The following is a 22,663-nucleotide window of genomic DNA, read 5'->3' as shown; positions in this document are numbered from 1 at the left end:
TTCCGTGAGTCCAGAGAGGAAGGGTACCTTGGCCAGATGAGACAATGGCTCCACATACCGTGAGCAAAGCCTAGTTCGGGCAGGCATGCTTACCCTCCACCCAGTGCCGGGGCAGGACTAGCAGTCCTGTTTGCCCTCAGTACTAGACAAGGGGCACATATCTCCACTTTGTTGCTTTTCAAAAAAAAAAACAAAACAAAACTTATTAAAACAGCTAGCGTAAGGTATGGGCTTAAAGCAAGGTTCAAGGGACAGAGACATCTCCCAGATGCCAGATAGGAAAGACAGGTCTCTCTCTTTCCCAGACAGATGCCTGGGCAGCCTCCGTGCCCAGGACGTACGTGTCCCACTGGAGTCTGGCTGGCAGGGCAGGAGAGGGAGCAGACCTCTCCTGGCCCTCAGCACCAAGCAGAGGATAGGGCGAGGGTTATGTTTATGCTTGCCAGAACTCAGGGTGGATAAGCTACTGGCCAGGGTCACACAGCTGATGCAGGTTGGTGCCAGGATGGTACTAACAGCCTCTGTCCCCACACTCTGCTGATCTGTGGTTCAGTCCTAGATTCCCCGAGCCTGCTGGCAGAGTGCCTGGCCTTCCTGCTTCAGGAAGCTGAAGGCCAGGCTTAATGGGTATTCTGGAGCTATGCTGGCTCTGGCATGACATCCAAGCTCACAGATTAAACGAGCTTTAAGTAAATTAAATTTTATAAGCGCACTCAATGTATTATGCTTAATAAGGAAACTAAATGTATTAAATTAAGTTGAGTTTAATGGAAGGGTGTCCTGGGGTGTGGGGTCTGGTGAGACGCAAAAGGAGTTGTGAAATGAAATGAGGGTAGCTGTTGCCAGCCACAAGGGACAGCCGTGGGGTGACAAGCCACCAAGCTTTCCCCTCAACTATTCCTCTTTCCTTAGAGTCATGGGAAGACACATTGCTTTTTTTTTTTTTAAGATTTATTCAGGGTTGGGGATTTAACTCAGTGGTAAAGCGCTTGCCTAGCAAGCACAAGGCCCTGGGTTCAGTCCCCAGCTCCGAAAAAAAGAAAAAAAAAGATTTATTCATTTTATTTATGAGTACACTGTAGCTGTCCCCAGACACACCAGAAGAGGGCATCAGATCCCATTACAGATGGTTGTAAGCCACCATGTGGTTGCCGGGATTTGAACTCAGAACCCCTGGAAGAGCAGTCAGTGCCCTCAACCACTGAGCCATCTCTCCAACCCTGACACATTGCTTTTATTCAATGCTTATGGCATTTCTGGCTCTATGCTGTGTCCCAGCATGTACTGTTCCCAGCCTGTGGCAGCCCCGTGAGTGTGGGCCACTGTCCTTAGTATACAGATGGGAAAGCCAGTCTTCCAGTGTAGAAAGTGTCCAGAGAGATGCTAAGGCAGGGAAGCCCTGCGTGTTTGGCACCGGCCCTTTAATTCTTCTGGGTGGATGAGGCAGCCAACTGGCTGGTTTTTCCATCTGCTCAGTGTCACTCAGGGGGACCTGTGCCAGACTATATAGCCTCACTCGGCCTAACCTTCTTCGGCTCCCTACTGCCACAGGGCAGTGCTGGTCCCAATGTGATCTGGACCTGCCTTCTTATCCCTACCTTGTCCTCCTGTAATGCCTGCTCTGTGATAAGATTCTGCAAAGCTCCCCCCCGCCCCCCAGCCTCTCTGCTCAAGATGTGATCCTCCTTGCCACCCATACTCCTTGGGCTGGGTCCAAGACCTTCATCTTCTGCACTATCTGTGGGACACTCATCCTGGCCCCCTGGGCTCTGTGAGTTTGTTAAGTGGTTGAATGAGTGCATGAGTCAGAAGCTGGGCAGGGAAGCTACAGGGGGAAGGAAGGTGGGTGCCCAATCTGGACCAGCCCCTCTCCTCCCTGCCTCTACCATGGCTGGAGAAGGCTTTGTGGCCATTCCCAGTCTCTCTTCCTAGCTAAGGGCTCTGTCCCTTTCCACCTGCAGGCTGTTACCGCTACAGCTACGTGAACCCGGGCCAGGTCCTCCGGTTGAGGGGGCCCGACCAGCAGACCACTAGCTGCCTGTGGCACCTGCAGGGGCCCAAGGACCTCATGCTCAAAGTGCAGCTAGAGTGGACTCGGGTTGATTGCAGAGACAGGGTGGCGATGTACGACGCAGCTGGGCCCCTGGAGAAGAGACTTATCACCTCGTGAGTCCTCCCTGAAGGGCTGAGGGAGACCCAGGGTCAAAGGCCTCACTTTACAAGTTGAGACCAGGAGTAGCAGCCTCAGCCCTCAGCCCCATAAGGCTACTGTGGAGGGCAGTGGAAGGGGAGGCTACAAGGTTGTGTGCCAAGCAGTGGTCTCCATTCCCTTTCAGAGCCTCAGTTTCCCCATCTGAATGTAACTAACCAGCTGTGGGTGGCCTCTAAGGTCAACTCAGGGAGGGCACATGGCTTGTTAGAACATTCTAGAATCTGGCAGCAGTCTGGTATTTCAACCAGCACTCTGCTGCATCCTAGCTGTGTGCCTTAAAATGAAGTGTTTGCCCTTCTGAACCTCAGTTTTTCACATCTGTAAAATGGGTATATACTCTTGCTCACCGTTTTGTGATATAGACAATATTGAAGATAGACAGCCATCTAGGATGCTGACCATCTCCTCCTAGATGGACATAGGAGTGCTGAACCTGGAAGGCTCTGCAGGAATGGGACAAGCAGTGCTGAGTTAGGCCTTTGATGCCTGGGGGACAAGGTGGTGTCATTTCTGTGTCTCTTGGATCATGGTGTCTTCTACTCTTTTCTGTTCCACCAGGGTCTATGGGTGCAGCCGCCAGGAACCCGTGATGGAGGTGCTGGCGTCGGGCTCTGTCATGGCCGTGGTGTGGAAGAAGGGCTTGCATAGCTTCTATGACCCTTTTCTGCTCTCAGTGAAGTCTGTGGCCTTCCAGGGTGAGGGTCCCCAAGGATAGAGGGGGACACAGACAGGAGCCCTGGGCTCTGGTGGCATGCCCTATGCCTTCTCTGCCCTATTGGCAGTGATAGAATGACTCTGAAAGTCTTCAATGTGCAGCAGTCCCTTCCTTTCCTACCCCTCTTCCCCGTTCTCCATACCCTCCCTCCCCTCAGGGTCCTGGCAGCCCCCCAGCAAAGGTGTCCTGGCAGCCCCCCCCAGCAAAGGTGTCCTGGCAGACCCTCAGGAGGTCTTGGCTCATCCCCAGACTCAGTCATTCTTCCTGCCTCTCACTTCCCATCGCAGCCCTCCCTGCCCCCTCGCTGTCCTCCGGGTTAGCAGAATTAACTTGAGGACCCTGCCTGGGGTAGGGTTTGGGGCCTCCTTAGAGCTGCTTCTCTTTATGGCTGCATTTCCCCTGAAGGTGTCTGATGCTTTCCTCTTACTCTCCTGGGTCAGCCCTGGGCTCTCCACAGAACTGCAGCTGGCCCTGCACGGTGTGACAACCAGTGTTCTCTTGGGTTCTCAGGCATTACGGTCTCCAGGAAGAACCAAGGAAGGGTTAGGGGTTCTGGACCCTAGGGAGATGACCTGAGAATTCAAGGTCACTACTCCTGAGCCTCTTCCTGAGTGACTTGGCCAAGCCTCCCTCCTCTCCTGTAACTCTCATCAGTGTGTGTGTGTGTGTGTGTGTGTGTGTGTGTGTGTGTGTGTGTGCACGTGTACATGTGTGTATGTGTTGTGTTTTATGTGTATGTAGTATCTGTATAGTGTGGTGTGGGTGGGTGGTGGTTGTGTGTACATGTTTGTATGCATATGTATCTGTGTGTGCATGTGTGTCTGTGTGCATGTGTGTGTGTGCCTGTATATGTGTGTGTTGCTGGGATGGACCTCAGGGCCTTCACATGTGTTAAGCAATGCTCTAGCATGGAGTTATGCCCTCCGACCCTCCCTCTTTGCTAAGGCAGCAGTCCTCCCTCCAGTATGCTTGTCACTCAGTGGATGGAACATGCTGTGTTCACTGCATCTGTACTCTTTTCCCCATTTTGTGGATGTGGAAACTGAGGCACACTTACATAGTCATGTTGGGCTCCGAGCTTGCTGTTGGTAGGTGCAGTGAGGCACTATGGGGAGGGCCAAGGGACCCAGCCTGATACCTGTTCTTGGATTCAGACTGCCAGGTGAACCTGACCCTGGAAGGCCGGCTGGATCCACAGGGCTTCCTCCGTACACCCTACTACCCCAGTTACTACTCGCCCAGTACCCACTGCTCCTGGCATCTCACGGTGAGGTTCATTCCACCTGCAGCCTGCCCTCTGCCCAGAGCAATCCGTAGGGCTTCAGCACCTGGGGCAGGAGGGGCAACACCCCAAGTCCTCATAGGCTAAGTGCAAAGTGGGAGGTGGGGGCTTGCATATCTGAGCAGGCAGGTGCCCCAGCTCACCCATACCTGCTGTGTGACACAGGCTTGCCCACTCTTTCCCAGGTTCCCTCTCTGGACTATGGCTTGGCACTCTGGTTTGACGCCTATGCACTGAGGAGGCAGAAGTACAACCTACTATGTACTCAGGGCCAGTGGATGATCCAGAACAGGAGGTAGCCTTCCCCTTCCCCATCATGAGGACCAAGCCCCAACCCAAGCTGGCCCTGGGAGGTAGCCAAGGAGAGTGAGTGGAGGCTGAAGCCGGCAAAGCCTCTCCTGACTGTGCCTCCTGTTCTGCCCACCCCTAATCCAGCCCCTGCTTCTCCCGATGTCCAGCAGGCCTCAGCGGGCCTCCTCTCATCCTGTCCATCCCAGTTAGGGTAAATGGTGGAGCTGCCTTGGCGTCTGGAACCATATGGCTCCACTAACTGTGGGGATGGGGCACAGGGCACCCTAACACGGCTCCACCAACTGTGGGAACAGTCCGCAGGACACTTGAGAGCACATGGAGGCACTGTTGACCTTTCTCCCACTCCCCTACAGCCAGAGGACACCATTGTCTTTGCTGCCACTGGCTTCCACAGGGACAGCAGCCCTTGGGTCACCCTGTGCATTTCTGCTCCCTGCAGCATCCACCTGTTTGCTTGGTCTCGTGGCTAAGAACATGCAGGGGACAGAGGGAGCTGTGAAGTGAGGTGTGTGTGTGTGTGTGTGTGTGTGTGTGTGTGTGTGTGTGTCGGGGGACGGGGGGAGAGACCAGCCAGGAGGATGAAGATGGACAGTCCCCTATGGCCAGCAACTGACGATACTGCTTAGCCCCATTTGCTTGTTGGTTGATCTTATCCTAGATAGAGGGTGGCAGGGAGTGACAAAGCTTCTTTTTCCTATTTGTTGGGGACAGTGACAAAAAGGAGGTAAAATATCCATGGTGTGATGTGGGTCAGTGCTGTTGTAGTGAGTGGCCACTCTGTGACATAAACCTGAGACACCTAGGGATCAGAAGGTCCTCATGGGGACAGGTGTTGTCATGGGTGACCTTCTTCACAGGTCACCACGCCAGGAGTGCTGGCCTCTCATTTCCACATCAGAGCCCAGGGAATGCTGGCATTGGCCAATGACCAGACATGAATGAAGGTGCTGCGTTTTCAGGCATGACCCCTCTCTGGGTGTCATCACTATCTCTGAGAGGCCAGAGGGAGAGAGAACAGCCTGTGCCCAAGGCTATCCCATTAGTCTAGGCTGGCTCTGTGCCAAACGCTGTGGGTCGCAGAGCTCAGTGCTCAACACGAGCACCAAGTTCACTGGGGTAACTCAGACGGGTCACAGTAGAGCCCCTCCCAACGGTGGTCAGCTACAGGCAGGAAGACTGGGGTTCAAATCCTGACTCCCCTGTTTCCTTCTTAGGCAAAACTTACCTCACCCAGCCTCAGGAACTTTTCTGCTTATGCTGAGGCTCGGATGGGCTCTGAGGATGAAGTGCTCACCTAACATTTTACAATTCCTGGCCTCCACCCCGTAGCCCCCAGTAGCAGTCATTAAAAAAAAAAAAAAAAAAAAAAAGCAATGGGCATGCAAGATGGCTGAATGGGTAAAGAGGCTTGCTGCCAAGTTTGAGGATCTGAGTTCAGTCCCTGGGACCAACAGGGTGGAAGGGAGGAACTGACTCCAGGAAGTCATTCCTTGACCTCCACAGAGCTGTTGTCCCAAATAAGAGTGCTTTTCTATCACATAGAAACAAACAAAGCAAAGGGCACAAAACAGACCACTTCTGCAGAGGACTAAATAAGATGGTGGGTGAAGAAGGTACCAACAATTGCTAACTGACTCATACTCTGTGCCACACAGGCAAGGAAAATGGACTATGTGCTCCCCACCGTCTAGCAAGGGAGGTATACTAGACCCTGTCCCTACCTGCTTCTGTGGCTGTAACAAAATCGCCAAGGCAGAGTGGTTTATAAAGAATAGAGGTTTGCTTAGCTCCTTGTTGTGAAGGCTGGAAATCTAAGAGCAAGATCTAAGAATCTGGCTTTCTGCTGAGTCATAACGTGGCAGAGGGTGTCTTGAGATGAGGCAGGGACAAACGGGCTTGAGGCCACCCGTCATGGCTTCTATTCCTTTGTCTGCTAGACTAATTAATGCATTCAGCAGGTGCAGCCCCTGACCCGATCACTTCCTCAAATGTCCTTCCTCTAAATACCATTAGCATTTGGAGATCCAAGCATGGATTTTGGTTTCAAGTATGGATTTCAGGGACTTGTTGGACAAACCTCACAGCTTGTGGGAAGCCTGAGGCTCAGAGGCTGAGTCATTTGCTAAAAGCCCCTGTGGCTTGTGACATCATCACTGAGCTCAGGCAGCCCCTCCACCCCCACCCCAAGCATGACCGGCCAGCACGTTCTCTCTCTTTCTCTCTCTGTCTCTCTCTCTGTGTTCTCTCTCTCTCTGTGTGTTCTCTCTCTGTGTGTGTTCTCTCTCTCTCTCTCTCTGTTTCTGTGTGTGTGTGTGTGTGTATGTGTGTGTTGAGAGGGAAAGGGAGAGGGAGAGAGAGGGTGGGGGGGAGAGTGCTCAGCTGTGTGGTGTTTCCTCATGAAGACTCCAGGCAGCCTGTGAAGGCTGTCATTTCTCAGTAGAGCTATTACCAGCCTGGGCACCTGCCTGGCAGTGAGAGGTCCCCTAGTAGAGAACCAATTCCTTGCCCCATACAGTGCCTGGTGGAAGGTAGGGCTTGATGGGAAGTATACGACAGAGGCCTGGGGCCTGGTCTCCTCCGGTTACTGTGGGCTGATAGAGATAACGTCATTGTTGGGAAATTCTCTGAAGAGTGTGTCCTGGAAAATCTGCTGTGTGGGTAGCAGGGGCCTGAGAGATGAAGGAGGGGAGAGGGAGACCAGGTCCTTTGGTCCAGCAATTGATGGGGACAGGGGAGAGATGGCTTAAACCCTGCTCCCAGTGCCAGTCTAGTGACAAGAGGCTCTTCCCCTGGCTGGGCACCCTTGGTCCCCACCCTGTCTGTCCATTTTCTTTTCTCCCAGATCTGCCTGCTGTCTTGCTGTCCTGGCGGTGTCCTCTTGCCCTCCAGTGGCCTGCAGGTGGTGGGGGCTCTTGTCCTTTTAAGATCTAGCTGCTTGCTGCTGGGTTTCGCAGAACCTCATTGCTGGGCGCTACCGCAGTGCTGGCTTCCCCCCTTCCAGGAACCTGCCCACATTTCCTCTCCCGTGATGTCACTCTCCTGTGACCTGCCTGACCCTTTCTGCTAACTCCCAGTCATGAGATAAGGCAGAGCTACAGGCTCCAGAGGCCCATGGCCGCCCCTGTAGCTTGGCCTGGCTCTAAATGGTCTTTGTTTCTCCAAGGCCCTGAAGACTAGTGCCACCTGCAGTCACCCAGTGTCAGGTGCTGTGCCCCAAACCATTTTTCCAGATCCTCTGAAATATCTGCAAGGAGGTAGGGGCAGAGGATGGCTCTCTCCTGACTACAGTGCGGCCACCACTTACTGAGGCCTGAAGTTTGCTGAAGTCACAGAACTTGTCTGGTGGCAAAGTTAAGTGGAGCCCAGCTCTGCAGTGCTCGTCAAATATTCTAGCCACTACAGAGCAGGCCCTCTGTCCTCAGCTTGTCTTTAGAAAAAGCCACGTCTGAATTGAGGCCTGGCCCCTCCCTGCTCCTTTTCTCCCGCCCATGCTTCCGCCCATCCACCCATCCACCCAGCATCTCTCCAACTCCTCTGTGGGAAGCTCCTGATGTGCCAGATTGACAGGTACTCACTGTGCATCTGGATGAGGCCCGAGACCACTCCGCCCCCCCACCCCAAACTTTCAGGGTGGAGTGGGGGAGCAAGGCAGGCCACATGGTGCCCCAGCACCTTCTGACTCCAGCACTTAGCTGCTGAGGTGAGGACAGGAGGAATGGAGGGGTCAGAAACTTGGAGGGCCACACCTGGGAACATATGCTGTATGCCCGAATCTTACTTTTGTTCTGGGATGCTTCTTGGGGCCCTTCCCTAGGAAGGCAATGCATGATAACCATAAGTTTATCGTAACCATAACCCGAGTTTATATATTTATAATAACACCCTCATGGATCAATAGCCTTCCTCTTAGCTTGAAAGGGGCTGGGCTTGCTCCAGGGCGCCCCCTAGTGGCAATCTCATCTGTCAAGGGCGGTTAGGCTCTGACTCTCCCTCCCCTCCATTCTCCTCTCCAAGGCTTTTTTTTTCTTTTTACACAGACCAGCACTTGCGGGTTAAATTCCTGTGTCAGGAGTTAAACCTGATTAGTTCAGAAATGTGTACTTCATCAGTTCCCTCTCAGTTTCTCATGGTAATCTGTGATCGGAAAATAGTTAAGTGGAAAATTCCAGAAGTGAATCGGTTTCATTAGCTACCGCTTTCTTTTAGAAGCCAATTTACAAAAGAGAGACTTAACGTCAACAGATGTGTATGAGCAGAGCGTAGTATAGATAGTGTTTGCCGCGGCCTGGGATTTCTGGTGTCCACGGGGATCTGGGAATGTCTCCCACGCATAAGAGGAAACTACTGTGATTTCTTTAAAATGCATGCTTTAATGTAAATAACATTTAAAAAAAATCACATTTCCCAAATGTCCTGCCCACTTCCTGCGGCTGTTCTCTGAGGATAACAATACAGGATTCTATCTTTTTATTCACTGGGAGCCCACGTTTCCTTGGCTTGAAAAAGGGCGCGGGGTGGGGGTGGGGGACAAAGATGAAGAGGACAAAGACCTAGGTTTGCTCCGTGCGCCCCCTGGTGGCGATCCTTTCTTTGACGAGCAGCTTGGCTGTTGGGATTCTGGGGCTCAGAAAAACAATTCCTTTTCAGGACCCCTTAATTTGCCTTGAAACAATGGGACATCCCAACGTCTAGTGACACAAATATGGACCCTTCAAATCGTTTGCAGATTCTTTAATAACTGGCTTAATAGAGCAGGCCTGGTACCTTCACACACCCATCTGCCCTCAGTTATGGGGCACCAACCAGTTACCTAGCTGGAAAGTTGTGAGAGAGGGGGGAGGGAGGGTCAAACGGGATTAGAGTGTCACCACAGAGCCGACTTTTAGTCTCTCAGGGGTCTCTGGACTGTGCTTTAAGAACTACTCATGGGTGTAGGTTACAGATGCAAGCCTACATCTCCAGAGCTCCTCCTGCCCTGAACTGGGTTGGAGGGGCCAGACTTTTGCTCCACTTTGCAGTTTCCCAGTCATCTCCGCCCATGGGCTGAGTGTGCCTGCCATATTGTTTGGTGGCCACTGTGTTTCGTGTAGGGTGAGTCTACCAGACATTTGGCCAGCTGAGGTCCTCGTCTCTGCAGACACATGGATGCTTTTTGTAGATTGAAGGTTGGCAGAAGTGATCTTTTTCCTCATGGAACAAGGAGGGAGAGTGAGACCTCCTCAGAGGAAGCTCTTAATTAGCCAGATTCTCAAAGCCTATGGTTGACTGGGGTTAGAATCTGGACTGAATTTTATCCCACAGGCAATGGGGAGCCACTGCAGGCTTTTGAACAGGGAAGTGACATAAACAAGCTCCTTTCCAGAAGATGACTCTGGGGCTAAGCAGCCACCCAAAAGAGAAGCAAAGATAAGAGTGTGGGTGCTTCTGGCTGCCTGGTCCTTACCCTGTCTGTGCATAGGGACCTAGGCTGTTTCTTCTTTTGACTGGGAAACCAGTCCATGTGTCTAAGCCATCCCTGGTCACTCCTAGGCTATGTGGCTTCCGTACCCTGCAGCCATATGCTGAGAGGATCCCCGTGGTGGCCTCGGATGGTATCACCATCAACTTCACCTCCCAGATCTCCCTCACAGGCCCGGGTGTGCAAGTGTACTACAGCTTGTACAACCAATCAGACCGTGAGTACAGTGGAGGGCGGGTGCCCTGCCCCTTGGCAGTCCCCAGATGTGCACAAATATTTATGAGGCTAGGCCACAGTGAGGGTGTGTGTTCGTACACGTGTGTGCACATGGCATATAGTTCTATGTGCTGGGAAGGCAGTTACATGTACCCTTTGTGTGCGTGTTGTCTGGATGTAGCTGTGCATGGGTCATGGACACCAGGGGCTGTTGTACGGGCACCTAATCATGTGCATGTAAGGATACAACTCAAGTATTTCATACTACGTGTCCTAACTGTACCCTTCCTCGTCCACCGCCTCCTGTGGCTCCCAGCCTGCCCTGGAGAGTTCCTCTGCTCTGTGAATGGATTGTGTGTCCCTGCTTGTGACGGAATCAAGGACTGCCCCAACGGCCTGGATGAGAGGAACTGTGGTAAGCAGCCTGATGCCTTCCCTCCTCTCTCTCTGCACAGAACTAACTCTACCCCACGTGTGGTTCCTCCCTGTGAGAGCACCCAGGAACCCAGGGTTCCTGCACTGTCTCAGGATGGCAATGGGAAAAAGTTGCCTCCCCAGAGCCAACCAACCCCCATGCCACACACGCTGAGGAAGTGTCTGGGACACACTGTGACCCCCCCCCCAGCCCAGATTTCACCCTTCTTCATAAGCAAATGTGCCAGCTGTCTGTCTTGATTTATCTTCTGGGAAATAACCGAGAAGGGGGGGGAAGGAGGGGGGGAGGGTGGGAGGGGGAGAGAACGAGAGAGAGAGAGAGAGAGAGAGAGAGAGAGAGAGAGAGAGAGAGAGCGCAAGCGCAAGCGCAGACCAGGCAGGGATGACTGCTGGGCTAAGGCTTTTGGGGACTGGGGTCCAGGGTAGGAATCCTGTATCACTCTCCTTGAATTGGGTGAGGGCCTCATCCCTCCAGCCTGAGGCAGAAACTGGTCCCCAGACTAGGGCTCTCAGGAAATGCTGGTTTCTGACCCCTAGAGTCATTACCTAGGATCAGAGAATCAAGGTATCTGGGCAGTGATGCCCCCCACCTGCCTTGTCCATTCTCAGTCTGAGGAGAGAATCAGGGGAAGAGATTTCATATTTGACCCTGAATCTCTGGGGACCTCAGGCCCATCAGTCACTGCTGTACCCATCAATGAAATGGGCCTTTCAAGGATTGCTGTGAGACCGGTGTATAGAACTGTGATGGGTGATGGTGGACACGTGTAATGCAGGGGGCACTGCTGCCACTGTAAAGCCCAGCCTGGTTCCCTCCTCCAACCATTGTCCTCTACTCCCACAGTCTGCAGAGCCATGTTCCAGTGCCAAGAGGACAGCACGTGCATCTCACTGCCGAGAGTCTGTGACCGGCAGCCCGACTGTCTCAATGGTAGCGACGAAGAGCAGTGCCAAGAAGGTAGAGAGACCCTGCCGAGGTCTCCAAGGAGATCAAAGGGGGTCACAGCAACACCTACTGCTACAAAGATCCCTGTCTTCTTATCCAAATACTACCAGCCTACTGTGCATACATCAGCATGCTCAGCTATCTGCTCGGAGGGCTGTCCATCCATCCATCCATCCATCCATCCATCCATCCATCCATCCATCCACCCACCCATCCACCCACCCACCCACCCACCCATCCATCCACCTATCCAGCCAACCAACCATCTACTCATCTATCTATCCACCCAACCATTTATTTCCCTAGTTATCTAACATCCGTCCGTCCGTCCACCCAACCATTTATTTCCCAGCTACCTAACATCCGTCTGTCCGTCCACCCACTCACTAATCATCCACCCTTCCATCTTTGCTCCTGACATACCCTTCCCATCCTCTATTTCACACAATCAGTTGCTCATACACTGATCCACTGACCTGGCAACCAAAACTGTGCTTCCATTAGACCAGGCAGCAGCTCTAGTCTGAGAGAAGGAGCACAACCTTGCTATCAGTAGGCCAGGCTGAATGTGGGGTGTCAGGAGACCCTAGGGGAGACTTGGGAAACCCTTTGGTGTGACTCAGATGCCCTCCCTAGTCTCCTGGCCTCTCCTGGTGCCATTTTTTCTGGGTCTCACTTTGGAAGGCTCCCTGGTTGCTCAGAGACCCACCTTCAGTGGCCTGCCCGGTCCCCTCCATCCCAGGAGTGCCCTGTGGGACATTCACTTTCCAGTGTGAGGACCGGAGCTGTGTGAAGAAGCCCAACCCCGAGTGTGACGGGCAGGCAGACTGCAGGGATGGCTCGGATGAGGAGCACTGTGGTGAGCCTAGTAGGCAGGGCCTTGCATGAAGGCCAGGCCTGGGGGGCGGGGCAGGAACCCTCAAGGGAGGCAGGAGTGGGATGTCACCATGTGTCTGTTCTGTGCTTAGCTGTCCCGTCACCTTTTCCTGGGCCTATCTCCCCCACCCTGCCTCTCCACTACTTTCCTGTGTTTTCCTTCTCCATTTCTTACGAGCCTTTCTTCCTCCCCTCTCCTTCTCTGCCCTGCCCCACCCCCTCCCACCCCCAGACTGTGGCCTCCAGGGCCCCTCCAGCCGCATTGTGGGCGGGGCCATGTCCTCGGAGGGTGAGTGGCCCTGGCAGGCCAGTCTCCAGATTCGGGGTCGACACATCTGTGGGGGGGCTCTCATCGCTGACCGCTGGGTCATAACAGCCGCTCACTGCTTCCAGGAGGACAGGTGAGAGGGGACACCACAGGGCCTGGGGGTGGGCATAGGGAAGGCCATGGGAGGTACAGCGTGTGCAAACTACTCAGACAGAGGAAAGGGTAGAGAGAGTCCCCAAGTGGCTGCCAAGACAGATGGGATCTGGTCTGGTTCTGCCGTGAACATGCTGTATGTTGCTACGCTGGCTGTTCTGCCTTCTGTGTTCTCCCCTTGCTTTACTTTGGGAGCACTATTGTTGATTTGCTCCACTAACCCGATGACTGTGCTCCTCCTACATGCCAAGGGCTGTGCTGGACATCGGGGAGGTAATGGAGGAGACAAATGCCCAAGCTGGTCACAAGCCATTACCCCTACTATAATTTGAACCATAATGGGGAGGGGAGAGGGAAGCTCTCAGGGGCCATCTCACTGGCCCTCAAACCTCTTTCCCTGGTGATATGAATCCCTTTCCAGTCCTATCCGGATCTGAGCCCCAAATCCCTCAGGTCCCTCCCACAGAAGCCTGCAACCTTCTGCACCCTCTACTGGCTTCTGGGACCTATTGTCATGGCCAGGAACACTCTGTCCACCTACTCTTCTTAGCTCTCTGATAATTTCTTCACTAAGCCCCTCCCAAGCCCCACCTTCTGAGTTTGCAAAATGGGCTACAGGGAAACACTGTCTCAGGCCTGGCACTGGGATCTTCTTGTGTCTCACTGGTGTCTTCTCAGAACATGGACGTAAAGAATGATCCCATCTCATAGATGAATCTTGAGGGGGAGGAGGGGTCAGATGATGCTCTTCATTACTTCAGACTGCCCTAAGGGAATGATGTCATATAAGCCACTCAGCTCAGAGTGGGTACTATGGTCCCATCTTGTTGATGAGAAAACTGAGGATGCGTCCCCTAGTTAGAAGAGAAGGTCAGGCTTAGCTAGGGAGAGATGAGGCTGGGGCTAGAGCTCAGGCACGAAAACACAGACAGGTGCTCAGTCATCACTGTATGTCAGCCAGGGGGTGGGGGTGTGGGAGAAGAAGGGAGAGATAGTGCAGAGGGAGATGGGAACTGGGCCCCTGGATGGGAGACTAAGCAGCTGAGCCATGATGCCCTTCCCCTGCCTCCCACCCAGCATGGCCTCCCCGAGGCTGTGGACCGTGTTTCTGGGAAAGATGCGGCAGAATTCACGCTGGCCGGGCGAGGTGTCCTTCAAGGTGAGCCGCCTGTTCCTGCACCCGTATCATGAGGAGGACAGCCATGACTACGACGTGGCCCTGCTGCAGCTGGACCACCCTGTGGTGTACTCGGCCACCGTGCGCCCCGTCTGCCTGCCCGCACGCTCTCACTTCTTTGAGCCAGGCCAGCACTGCTGGATCACAGGCTGGGGAGCCCAGCGAGAGGGTGGTGAGCTGGGGCAGGTGGTGGGATCTGGGATCTCGGGTGCAGGCCTGGAAGAGGGCTGTCAGGGTCCCACCACCAGGGGCCCCACCTTCAGGATCAACGGAAGTGGACTTTAAGAGAGAGAAGTCTGTGACAGGGACTGTAGGTCCCGCACTCCTTTGCCTTAGACAGCTCTGAAGAACTTAAGCAGGAAGCATAAATATGACTCAAGAACAGGCAGGGATGCCACAGCTTGGTGACATGAACCCTGAGGGTGGGTTTGACAGGGCTCTCCATTACAGCAGACTGCACTGAAGGGAAGATATATCACATAAGCCACTCAGCTTAGGGGTGGGTACTGTGGCCCCATTTTGTTGATGAGAAAACTGAGGGTGAGTCCCTTAGTTACTGGAAGCCGCCCAGTCAAGAGAGCTGGACAGGGACTCAGATCTAGAACTGGCCTCCCTATAGGGTCCAGGGTTTCCTGCTTCTGCTAGAAAAGGGTAGTCTCCACTCCTGGCCTTAGCTGACAGGCACTGCCCTTTCTGGGGGCCACCCCTCAGTTCTGCAGAGGCAGGCGCATCTGCAGTTTTGATGGTAATTTTGGCATGTGGTGATTGACCACTTGGAAGTGGAGGGCAGGTGTGTTGTGGTGCTGGAGCTTGGACGAGGACCTCCTGTGGGCCAAGATGAATGTTCCACTACCTAGCCACACCCTGACCTCAAAAGAGATAGCCTAAAGATGGAGACTCTGGGGCTCAGAAAGGTGACCTGGCCAAGATGAGGGTTGGCAAAGCAAAGAGATGCTCGCTTGGTCGCTCAGTCAGCAACACACATACAAGCACCTACTGTGTGTCAAGCATTGAAGCAGACAAGGAGGAGGACGGGGAGAACACTTGGGAAAGACAGACCATGGTGTGAGCTACCACAGACATGGAACAGGAAACAGCCTAGGGAAGGCACCTACCCAGCATAGCCAGGAAGGCGTCAGGAGGAGGGGTCTACAGCGAGGCTGGAATGGTGACAAAGGGGGAAAGGCAGAAGGGGAGCCTGGGCAGGTGTGGCTAGGGAAGGCCTTGAGGACAGGTGGGGCTTGAGGGCCACCACAGGAATCATGGGTGACGAGTCTTCCCCACCTGCACCTCAGAACCAAAGGGGCTTCAAGCTTCAAAACCCCAATGTCTGGCCCTGCGCTAGACTGGTAGATACTATCCCACAAGACCCAGGACAAGGTCTGGGCTGGACGGAGGGGCCACTAGAGAGGTAAGAGGTGGGGGAAGCTTGCACATGTGTTTGAGAGCATCCCCAAGGGGCCACAACAGAACAGAGGGAGAATGGCTGAGTCTGGAAACCCTTGAGAGAATGAGGGAGGGGAATGCTCTAACAGGTTTTTTGGGGGGTTGGCAGTGGGTGTGTCACCATGAGCCCTACAGAGCAGCCAGCAGTGACAGGGCAGAGTGGGAAGGTCTTCTGAGAGGTCAGGACAGCCACGTGGTGGGCAGATTCCTATCCCCTCAGTTTTGCTTCTGCAGGTCCTGGTAGCAGCACCCTTCAGAAGGTGGATGTGCAACTGATCCCTCAGGACCTGTGCAATGAGGCCTACCGTTACCAGGTGACCCCACGCATGCTCTGTGCTGGTTATCGCAAGGGCAAGAAAGATGCCTGCCAGGTAACTACCTATGGGGTGTGGGTTGGAGGGAGGATGACTGCCCCCATTTTACAGATGAGGAGCCTGAGGCCTTCAGAGATTACAGAGGCACAGAGCAGACCCTTGGGGTGGAAGGTCTTTGTCTCTGCTCCTATGCTGAGACCTTGGGGCTGGGGTCACACAAGGAGACCCTCACCCTGAGGCGATCATCTCTCTCCTGTTTTAGGGCGACTCTGGAGGCCCACTGGTTTGCAAGGAGCCCAGTGGTCGCTGGTTCCTGGCAGGGTTGGTTAGCTGGGGCCTGGGTTGTGGCCGACCCAATTTCTTTGGTGTCTACACTCGTGTCACACGTGTGGTCAACTGGATCCAGCAGGTGCTGACCTGAGGCGCTGTTCTATAGAGCTAGACCTGCCTCCAGCCCAAGTTCAGGGTGACCACCCAGCCAGGGCACAAGTATTCTGGGGCGAGCGACCCTGCTAAGGCCTGTCCCCTCATGCCTACCCCAGGGACAGTACAGAGAAGGATGTCAGCTGGTGGTTAGGATGCCTCCAGGGGCTAGCCTCAGCTCGGCTTCACTTCCAACCCTTTCTTATTCTAGTCCTTTCCCCTCTCCCCTCCTACTGCTGTTTTGGGGTGGGGTCTGGTGGCAATGATGCTGGTTCCAAGGTCTGTGGGAAAGTAAGATTCCTTCCCCTTGCAAAAGCCTCTAGGGGGAACTGGATCCGAGAAAGAAGGTGCCTCTATCAAGGCTCTGTCAGAGCCCTTGAGACTGCCAAGTAGGGCCATACCGTAAGCCAAATCATGGGGCAGCCTCAGCTGCGGGTGCCTGCTGTGCTCTGCCTGCTACAGGGCCCTCCCTGCCATTCACTGGAGGCCCACTGTCTGTTCCGGAAATAAAGCAGTTGGCCAAGCATCTGAGTGGCTCTACACATCTTATACCTGTCACTGAACAGACCTGTTGCTGGCTCAGCCCCTTGTGATGCACGCAGAGGCCATTGTGGAGAGCAGTAGGAGCTGGGACTCAAGGGCAGATAAGGGCTTTCTGGAGGAGAGGAAAGGGCAGAGGGCATATAGCCCCAGAGATCAGGGCACACTAGGAACCAGGGAGCTGAGTAAAGCCAGAACACAGGAAAAGGAAGAGCAACCCAGGGGGGCTGCAGAGAGGTGAGACCCAAGGATGAGCAGAGGATTTGATTGGGGTTATGGGAGCAGAGGGGCCTCACATTTTACAACCAGCACCTGCACCATGTTGGGGTATCTGAAGTCCAAGGAGGGGCAGAGACACAGCTGGAGCAAGGAATGGGATGAGCTGGAAGATTTGGGACACGTGGGCACCCCTTGGAGGCAGCGCTGTTAAGTGCGCTGAGCTCTAGAACCAGAAAGGACTAGGGGTTGGGGAAAAGGCTGGACAGGAAGTAGTGGTAGGCACTGAATCCTGCTAGGAAGGAGAGGGATCCGGAAGGCAGTGGAAATTCTGGACCTGTGGGTAAGTCATGAAAAGGTCATATGGCAGTCTCTCCCTGAATTCCTAGCCACGGGGGGCTCTGCTAAAATTGAGGGTACTACCTAGACTTTATTAGTCTTAAAACAGGTGAGGAGGGAGGACCACATCTCTTAAAGAGCCTCCAGGTGGTTCCTGAAAAACTGTCTGGAAGAGTGAGCTCGCCTTTAGGGGCTGTGTGGTCATGTCCTCAGGGTCGTGGTGATGTTTGCACACTTTGGGCTGGCAGGAGGGTGCCCTAGTGGCTCCTGACCTTACTGTATCACTGCTGAGTGTAGGAACAGTCAGAAGCTGACAGTCCACCTTCACAGAGAAGGGGAGGCATGGGGCAAGAGGGTGTGGTGGCCAGGTGTTCGAGCAAGAAGTGGAGGGGTGTCCCTGGGTGTAGGACACAGCAGGGCTATTGGCAGAGCAAGTACCCTCGACTCTTATTCCTGGACCCAGGACCTAATCATATCCTGACCTCCTCTGGAAGAAATAGACAATGGAAAGGGGAGGTCTTCAGGAGAGAACCCCATTCCTTTGAGTGGGTCTACCTTGCCAGAGTTTAAGCCCTGTTCCCAGAGGTGGTCAAGAGAAAAAGGGAGGCAGCCAGGTCAAGCCTGTTCATTCAGGTTTATTTCATGGTGGGCAGGACACAACTGATAGACATGTCCCCATCCCGGGTGGGGCAGCTCAGCCCTTTACACCTGTCCCCTTCCCCATCCCAAGTTCCTGGACACCATACTCTGCTGGCAAACACACAGTGGCAGAGGGGAGGGGTGGCCAAGGTGCTGTCAAGTCTGTACTTTCCTTCCTGCCTGGCTAAGTCCTCACATTGTCCCCCACCAGTATCTGAGGCCATAGTGTCCCATACAGGGGCTGGGCTAGAGAGTACCTCCCCTCAGCAGGTAATGATTGCAGCCCCAGCACACTTAGGGCTTCCAGGAACCCCATGGTCCTCTCTGATTCTCACAACAACCCTGTGAGGTAGGTGGGAGGAGGAGGTGACCCTGTGGTGCCATGGAGACTGAGGCTCTAGGAGGTGCTATGACTGAGCTGGGAGGGAGTGTATCCGCCATGCAGCAAGGGGGCCCAGGTGAGGGGACAGAAGGGCCTGGGAGATATGGGTGGGCAGTGCCACAGTTTGGCCATGGTGACTCTGCCTGGAGACCCCAGGGCCCACCTCAGGCCTTCCAAGGTCCCAGAGGGCCCCAGGCCCGGGCCCCGAGGCAGGAGTGAGTCTCAGCCCGGCAGATGCAGGCAGCATTGACAAGGCGGAGGACAAGTCTTCCTCCTCGGGCCAGGGGCCCACCCCGTGGTACAAAAATAAAGGATTTCAGATCGGAACCCCAAGTCCCTGGAGGTGATCTGGGGGCTCACATCCGGGTGCCTCTGGCTTGTAATAGCTAGAAAATAAGAGGGGGAGGGACAGAGGAAGAGGAAAAGGGGTCAGAAATCCAGGGTTGGGGGAGGGGGGTGAGGATGGGGTAATGCCAGGACAGTAAAGTTGAGGAGAGTGGGGGAGGGAGGGAGAGAGGGAGAGAAAAAGGCAAGTGAGTCCCAGGCTGGCTCTGGAGGAGGGGTGGGGCTGAGGCCCAAAGGAGGTGGAGTCAGAACCGAGGAGGGGAGAAGCTGAGGTCTTAGGCTGCTGGTGGCAGCCTGATGGCAGGGATGGGAGAGGCAGATCGCCGCTGTCCCAGGCATAAAGAGGCCACTGGAAGCAGCTGTCTGCTCCCATCTTAGAATCCAACTATGACCCTGAGAGAGGCCGTGACTTGCCCAAGGTCACACAAGGAGAAAGGCTGACTGAAGGCTACCATCAGCCAGAGAGCAGATTTTTTTTCTGCTACACTATACTCCTTGGCAGGCTCTTGCCAACTCCTCAGCCAAGGGACACCACATAGGGCCTGTCCACCCACTCCACAGAACTAGGGGGACACAGTACCCACATGCAGTGCTGCACGAGCTTCTAGACATGCGGGGTGGGGCAGAGGCGCATGGCTAGTCCTCCCCTCCCCAGCCTGGCTCCAGTGCTGACTGAGTGTGAGAGTCTCCACTTCTGGACTCTTTCAGTTCTCAGGGCCTCACCCCAAGGACCAGATAAGTTGAGAGACTTTAGTGGGTGGAGAGAATCAGCCAAAAGATCGGCTCAAGTCCAAAGACAAAATATGAGCACCCTCCTTGCTTCCGCCCCTCCCTCCAGCTCTGCCAGGCTACAAACCAGGGGCGGCAGCTCTGGGGGCGGGCGCGGGGCCGAGGAGCTCTCACAGCAAGCTCAGGCTTGGGTCTGGGAGGGTGCGGACAGGGACCTGCAAGGAGGAAACGTGAGGAGGCAAGTGGGAAGAATAGGGCCTGTGGCCAAGGCCAGCCTCAGAGGTGCTCTGCTGGGTTGGAGGACATAGAGCAGATGCGGCCACGCCCCTCCTCCCCAGGCCAGGAGGCAGGAGGGGCCGGAAGGGGAGAAGGAGGCGGCAGGCAGGATGCTTGGGGATGCAGGGCTAGGGGGCCTGGGGAGAGGGCACGGGAGACTGGGACTAGGGTAGCCCCAGGGTGGAGACGGGAGCAGGCGGAGAGGAAACCTGGGCAGGGGCAGAGAGGGAAGAGGCAGGGTGCAGATGAGATCCAGGAGGAAGAGGAGGTGGATGAAGATGAAGCAGGACCTCCAGCAGGAAGCGGAGGAGGAGGAGGCGGTGGTGGGAGGGAGAAAAGGTTAGCGGGATCCTGAGATGACAGGGCTGCAAGAGAAAGTGAGAGAGGGATGGTTATGGGCGAGGCGCCAGGCGCTGAGCTAACCCTGGTGGCCCGCCCCCGCAGTTCCCGGCGGCAGCTGCTCCAGCAGGGAGAGGGCGGGAGGCCCGGGCTGTCATTAGCAATCGTCCTCTTGGGGGCGGGCTGCACCTTTCTCCTGGGCATCCGCCTCCACCTGCACCTGGGCCACCTCCACCTCCTCCACCTCCTGCCGCCGCTGCTCCTCCAGCTGCTCGTCCGTGCTCTGTGCACCCGCCGCCGACCAGGGAAGAGAGAGTGGAGACACTGACGAGGGGGCGGGGCTGCGGGCGGCTGTCCGCAGGGACCCCGACCTCAGGACTGAGGGGTAGGCAGGATGAAAGGGACCTCTGGGAGAGAGAGGGCTACAGCCAAAGCAGCTGGTGGGTCTTCCCTAGCCCAGAGGGGATGCTCAGAGCCCAGCCAGGCTGCCGTTATAAAGCCCGGCTATGGGGAGGGCTAGAAGAGGAGCCCGTGGGCTCCTGGGAAGGCCTTACTTTGGAAGGATGGATCCAGAGCAGGAAGCCAAGGTTGTCCCAGGGCCGTCACCAGCCAGATCTAGATGCCAGCAACAGTGTCTGGCAGCCTGGGCCAGGTTGGTGACACAGGGGGTCAGTGCAGCAGGGCACCCTGCACTCTTGCAGGGTAAAGCCAGCCACTGGCATGGGGGTTGTGGCAAGGGTAATGAATACACAGGAAGCCAGAGGTCTTAGGACTTCAGCACATGGGCACAGCTTCTGCCTTCCCAACCTGGATCACGCCTACTGAGAGGGCCCAAGAGGACAGGACCCTACTCAATTCCTCCCCATAGGCTGCCTGTCAACTGTGCTCTTGGAAATTTGCTGTCTAGGCCAGAGCCCACAGGGCTCTCCGGACACCCTTCAGGAAGGCTACTCAAAAGGCCTGGAAGGGTAAGCTATCCTGACCTAGGCTGATAGATGACCAGATGGTCATCGGTGCCTGGGAAATAAAAGCAGCAGATGGGAACCCAGGCGTTCCAGCCTGGAATCACCAGAGCTCATGACCACTGCTCCCGTCACAGAGAATCCGGCAAAGATGTGAAAAGAGAGACTGGCTGGAAGTCATAGACAGCAGCACGCCACACCTGGGCCCCTACTTCAGTGTGCTCGACCTCGTGCCTCAACAGTCATGTGGCCCCTTCATGATACCTCCTTCATGAATAAGAGGCATTGAGCCCACTCTGTCTGGGGCCTTGCAACGGTCCTACCTGACTGCTCCCCAGCCTGGGCCAAGGGTGTGTGTGAGCTGACTGGACTGTCGTGGCATGGGATGGATGGCGTTGGCTGTGACCATGACCATGAGTGTTATGTGGGTGCGGCAGGAGGGAGGAGGAAGCAGCAGAATGGGGGAGGGGTGCCTTCTTCACTTGGGGCAGGGACTCACCTTGGTCTTGCGAGTGGACTCCGAACTCAGGCCGTGGGGGGAGCTGTGGAGTTCCTTAGACACCACACACAGGAACTCGGCCTGGTCCTCACTCCCATAGTTGTAGGAGGAACCGATGTTCACCAGCTAGAGTGAGACACACCCAGAGGACAGAGATAAGGGGTGGAGTCGGGGGCAGGAGAGACACAGGCACTGCCTGTGCAGGAAGTTCCTGGTCTCCCAGAGGCACAGAGCATAGGAAGGCAGGGTCGTTGGTCCCCACCAGTGCCCCTCTAGGCATGGCTGGACCTGACCTGGAAACAGAGAGTAGCATCACCCCTATTATACTCTACAACCTGGTGCCACTTCTGGAAGCATGTGAGGTCCACCTTGCTCTGACGTTGCTGCAGCAGCTTTAAGACTAGGTTTGCAGGCTCGGGTTGGCAGAGTAGAACCTATGGAATATTAGTTTCATCCCCAGAAGTGGCAGCCAACTCCTGAGGCTATAGGACCCTGACTGGTGACCCCTGACCTGCTGGCCTAGCCTCAGAGAGCAACTGCTCAGGGCCGCCCCCAACCCCTCTGTTCTCAGATCAAAGGCCTCCTTTGTTCTGGAGTCCTGAGAGCCATACCTGTATGGCCCTTCGGACAAAAATAGGTGAAGGGTCCTGAGCTCTTGGGAACAACTCAGCAGGCAAAGAAAAAACATCAGAGGACCCGAGCTGGCAAGAGGCATGGTCAGGCTCCTGGGAGCCTCCACTTCCTCCCTGGAGTCCACAGATTCATGTACATCGTTTCTAGGTTTTTTGAGACAGGGCCTCAAACACATTATGCAGCTGAGGGTGACCTCGCCTTCCTGACTCCGTGTCTGGACTGTGGACGTGACTCTTCCAATATTGTGTGTGACACTGGTACTGATGGAGTCTTGCCCCAAACTAGAAACTCTCCCGATGGCTCTTCTCACAGTCACAAAGGCCCTTGTAAAGGTGGCACTGTGAGCTCACATCCCAGGCTACAGAGGCTGAGAGAGGAGCTGGATTGCTCAAGTATCAGGACTGACCAGAGGGCAGGGCTGGAAGAGAGGGAGTCCTCTGGTCCCAGCTGGCTGGTTGGCCCTCCTCATAGCTCTCCTGGAAGGCCAGCCTTCTCCTGTTTCCATGCAGGAAGAAGTCGGTAGGCTAGCTA

General features: G+C 55.0%; 2 protein-coding genes across 17 annotated transcripts in view; one reads left to right on the top strand and one right to left on the bottom strand.

Annotated features, from left to right (window-relative positions):
• The window catches only part of Tmprss6 (transmembrane serine protease 6), a 30,559-nt gene extending 13,800 nt beyond the window's left edge, over positions 1 to 16,759 (top strand). For 2 of the 3 annotated variants that reach the window (NM_001439513.1, NM_001439514.1), the window contains 12 exon segments: positions 1,962 to 2,166; positions 2,771 to 2,907; positions 4,082 to 4,194; positions 4,395 to 4,504; positions 10,051 to 10,196; positions 10,512 to 10,610; positions 11,475 to 11,588; positions 12,319 to 12,435; positions 12,685 to 12,853; positions 13,951 to 14,222; positions 15,731 to 15,867; positions 16,073 to 16,759. In NM_001439513.1, coding sequence (NP_001426442.1) covers positions 1,962 to 2,166; positions 2,771 to 2,907; positions 4,082 to 4,194; positions 4,395 to 4,504; positions 10,051 to 10,196; positions 10,512 to 10,610; positions 11,475 to 11,588; positions 12,319 to 12,435; positions 12,685 to 12,853; positions 13,951 to 14,222; positions 15,731 to 15,867; positions 16,073 to 16,231 — 1,778 coding nt within the window. In that variant the 3' untranslated portion in view covers positions 16,232 to 16,759. 3 annotated transcript variants of the gene reach the window in all.
• Positions 1 to 22,663, bottom strand: part of Kctd17 (potassium channel tetramerization domain containing 17) — a 30,103-nt gene that overhangs the window by 1,282 nt on the left and 6,158 nt on the right. Inside the window, 5 exon segments of one of the 14 annotated variants that reach the window (NM_001395732.1) lie at positions 17,934 to 18,735; positions 19,551 to 19,638; positions 19,990 to 20,064; positions 20,228 to 20,321; positions 21,500 to 21,625. In NM_001395732.1, the coding sequence (NP_001382661.1) occupies positions 18,666 to 18,735; positions 19,551 to 19,638; positions 19,990 to 20,064; positions 20,228 to 20,321; positions 21,500 to 21,625 (453 nt within the window). In that variant the 3' untranslated portion in view covers positions 17,934 to 18,665. 14 annotated transcript variants of the gene reach the window in all.

This window comes from Rattus norvegicus, chromosome 7 (genome assembly GCF_021556685.1).
Source record: "Rattus norvegicus strain SHRSP/BbbUtx chromosome 7, alternate assembly SHRSP_T2T, whole genome shotgun sequence".
Taxonomy (NCBI): Eukaryota; Metazoa; Chordata; class Mammalia; order Rodentia; family Muridae; genus Rattus; species Rattus norvegicus.
Note: the sequence above shows the minus strand (reverse complement) of the source record. Positions and strands in the feature narration are given on the sequence as shown.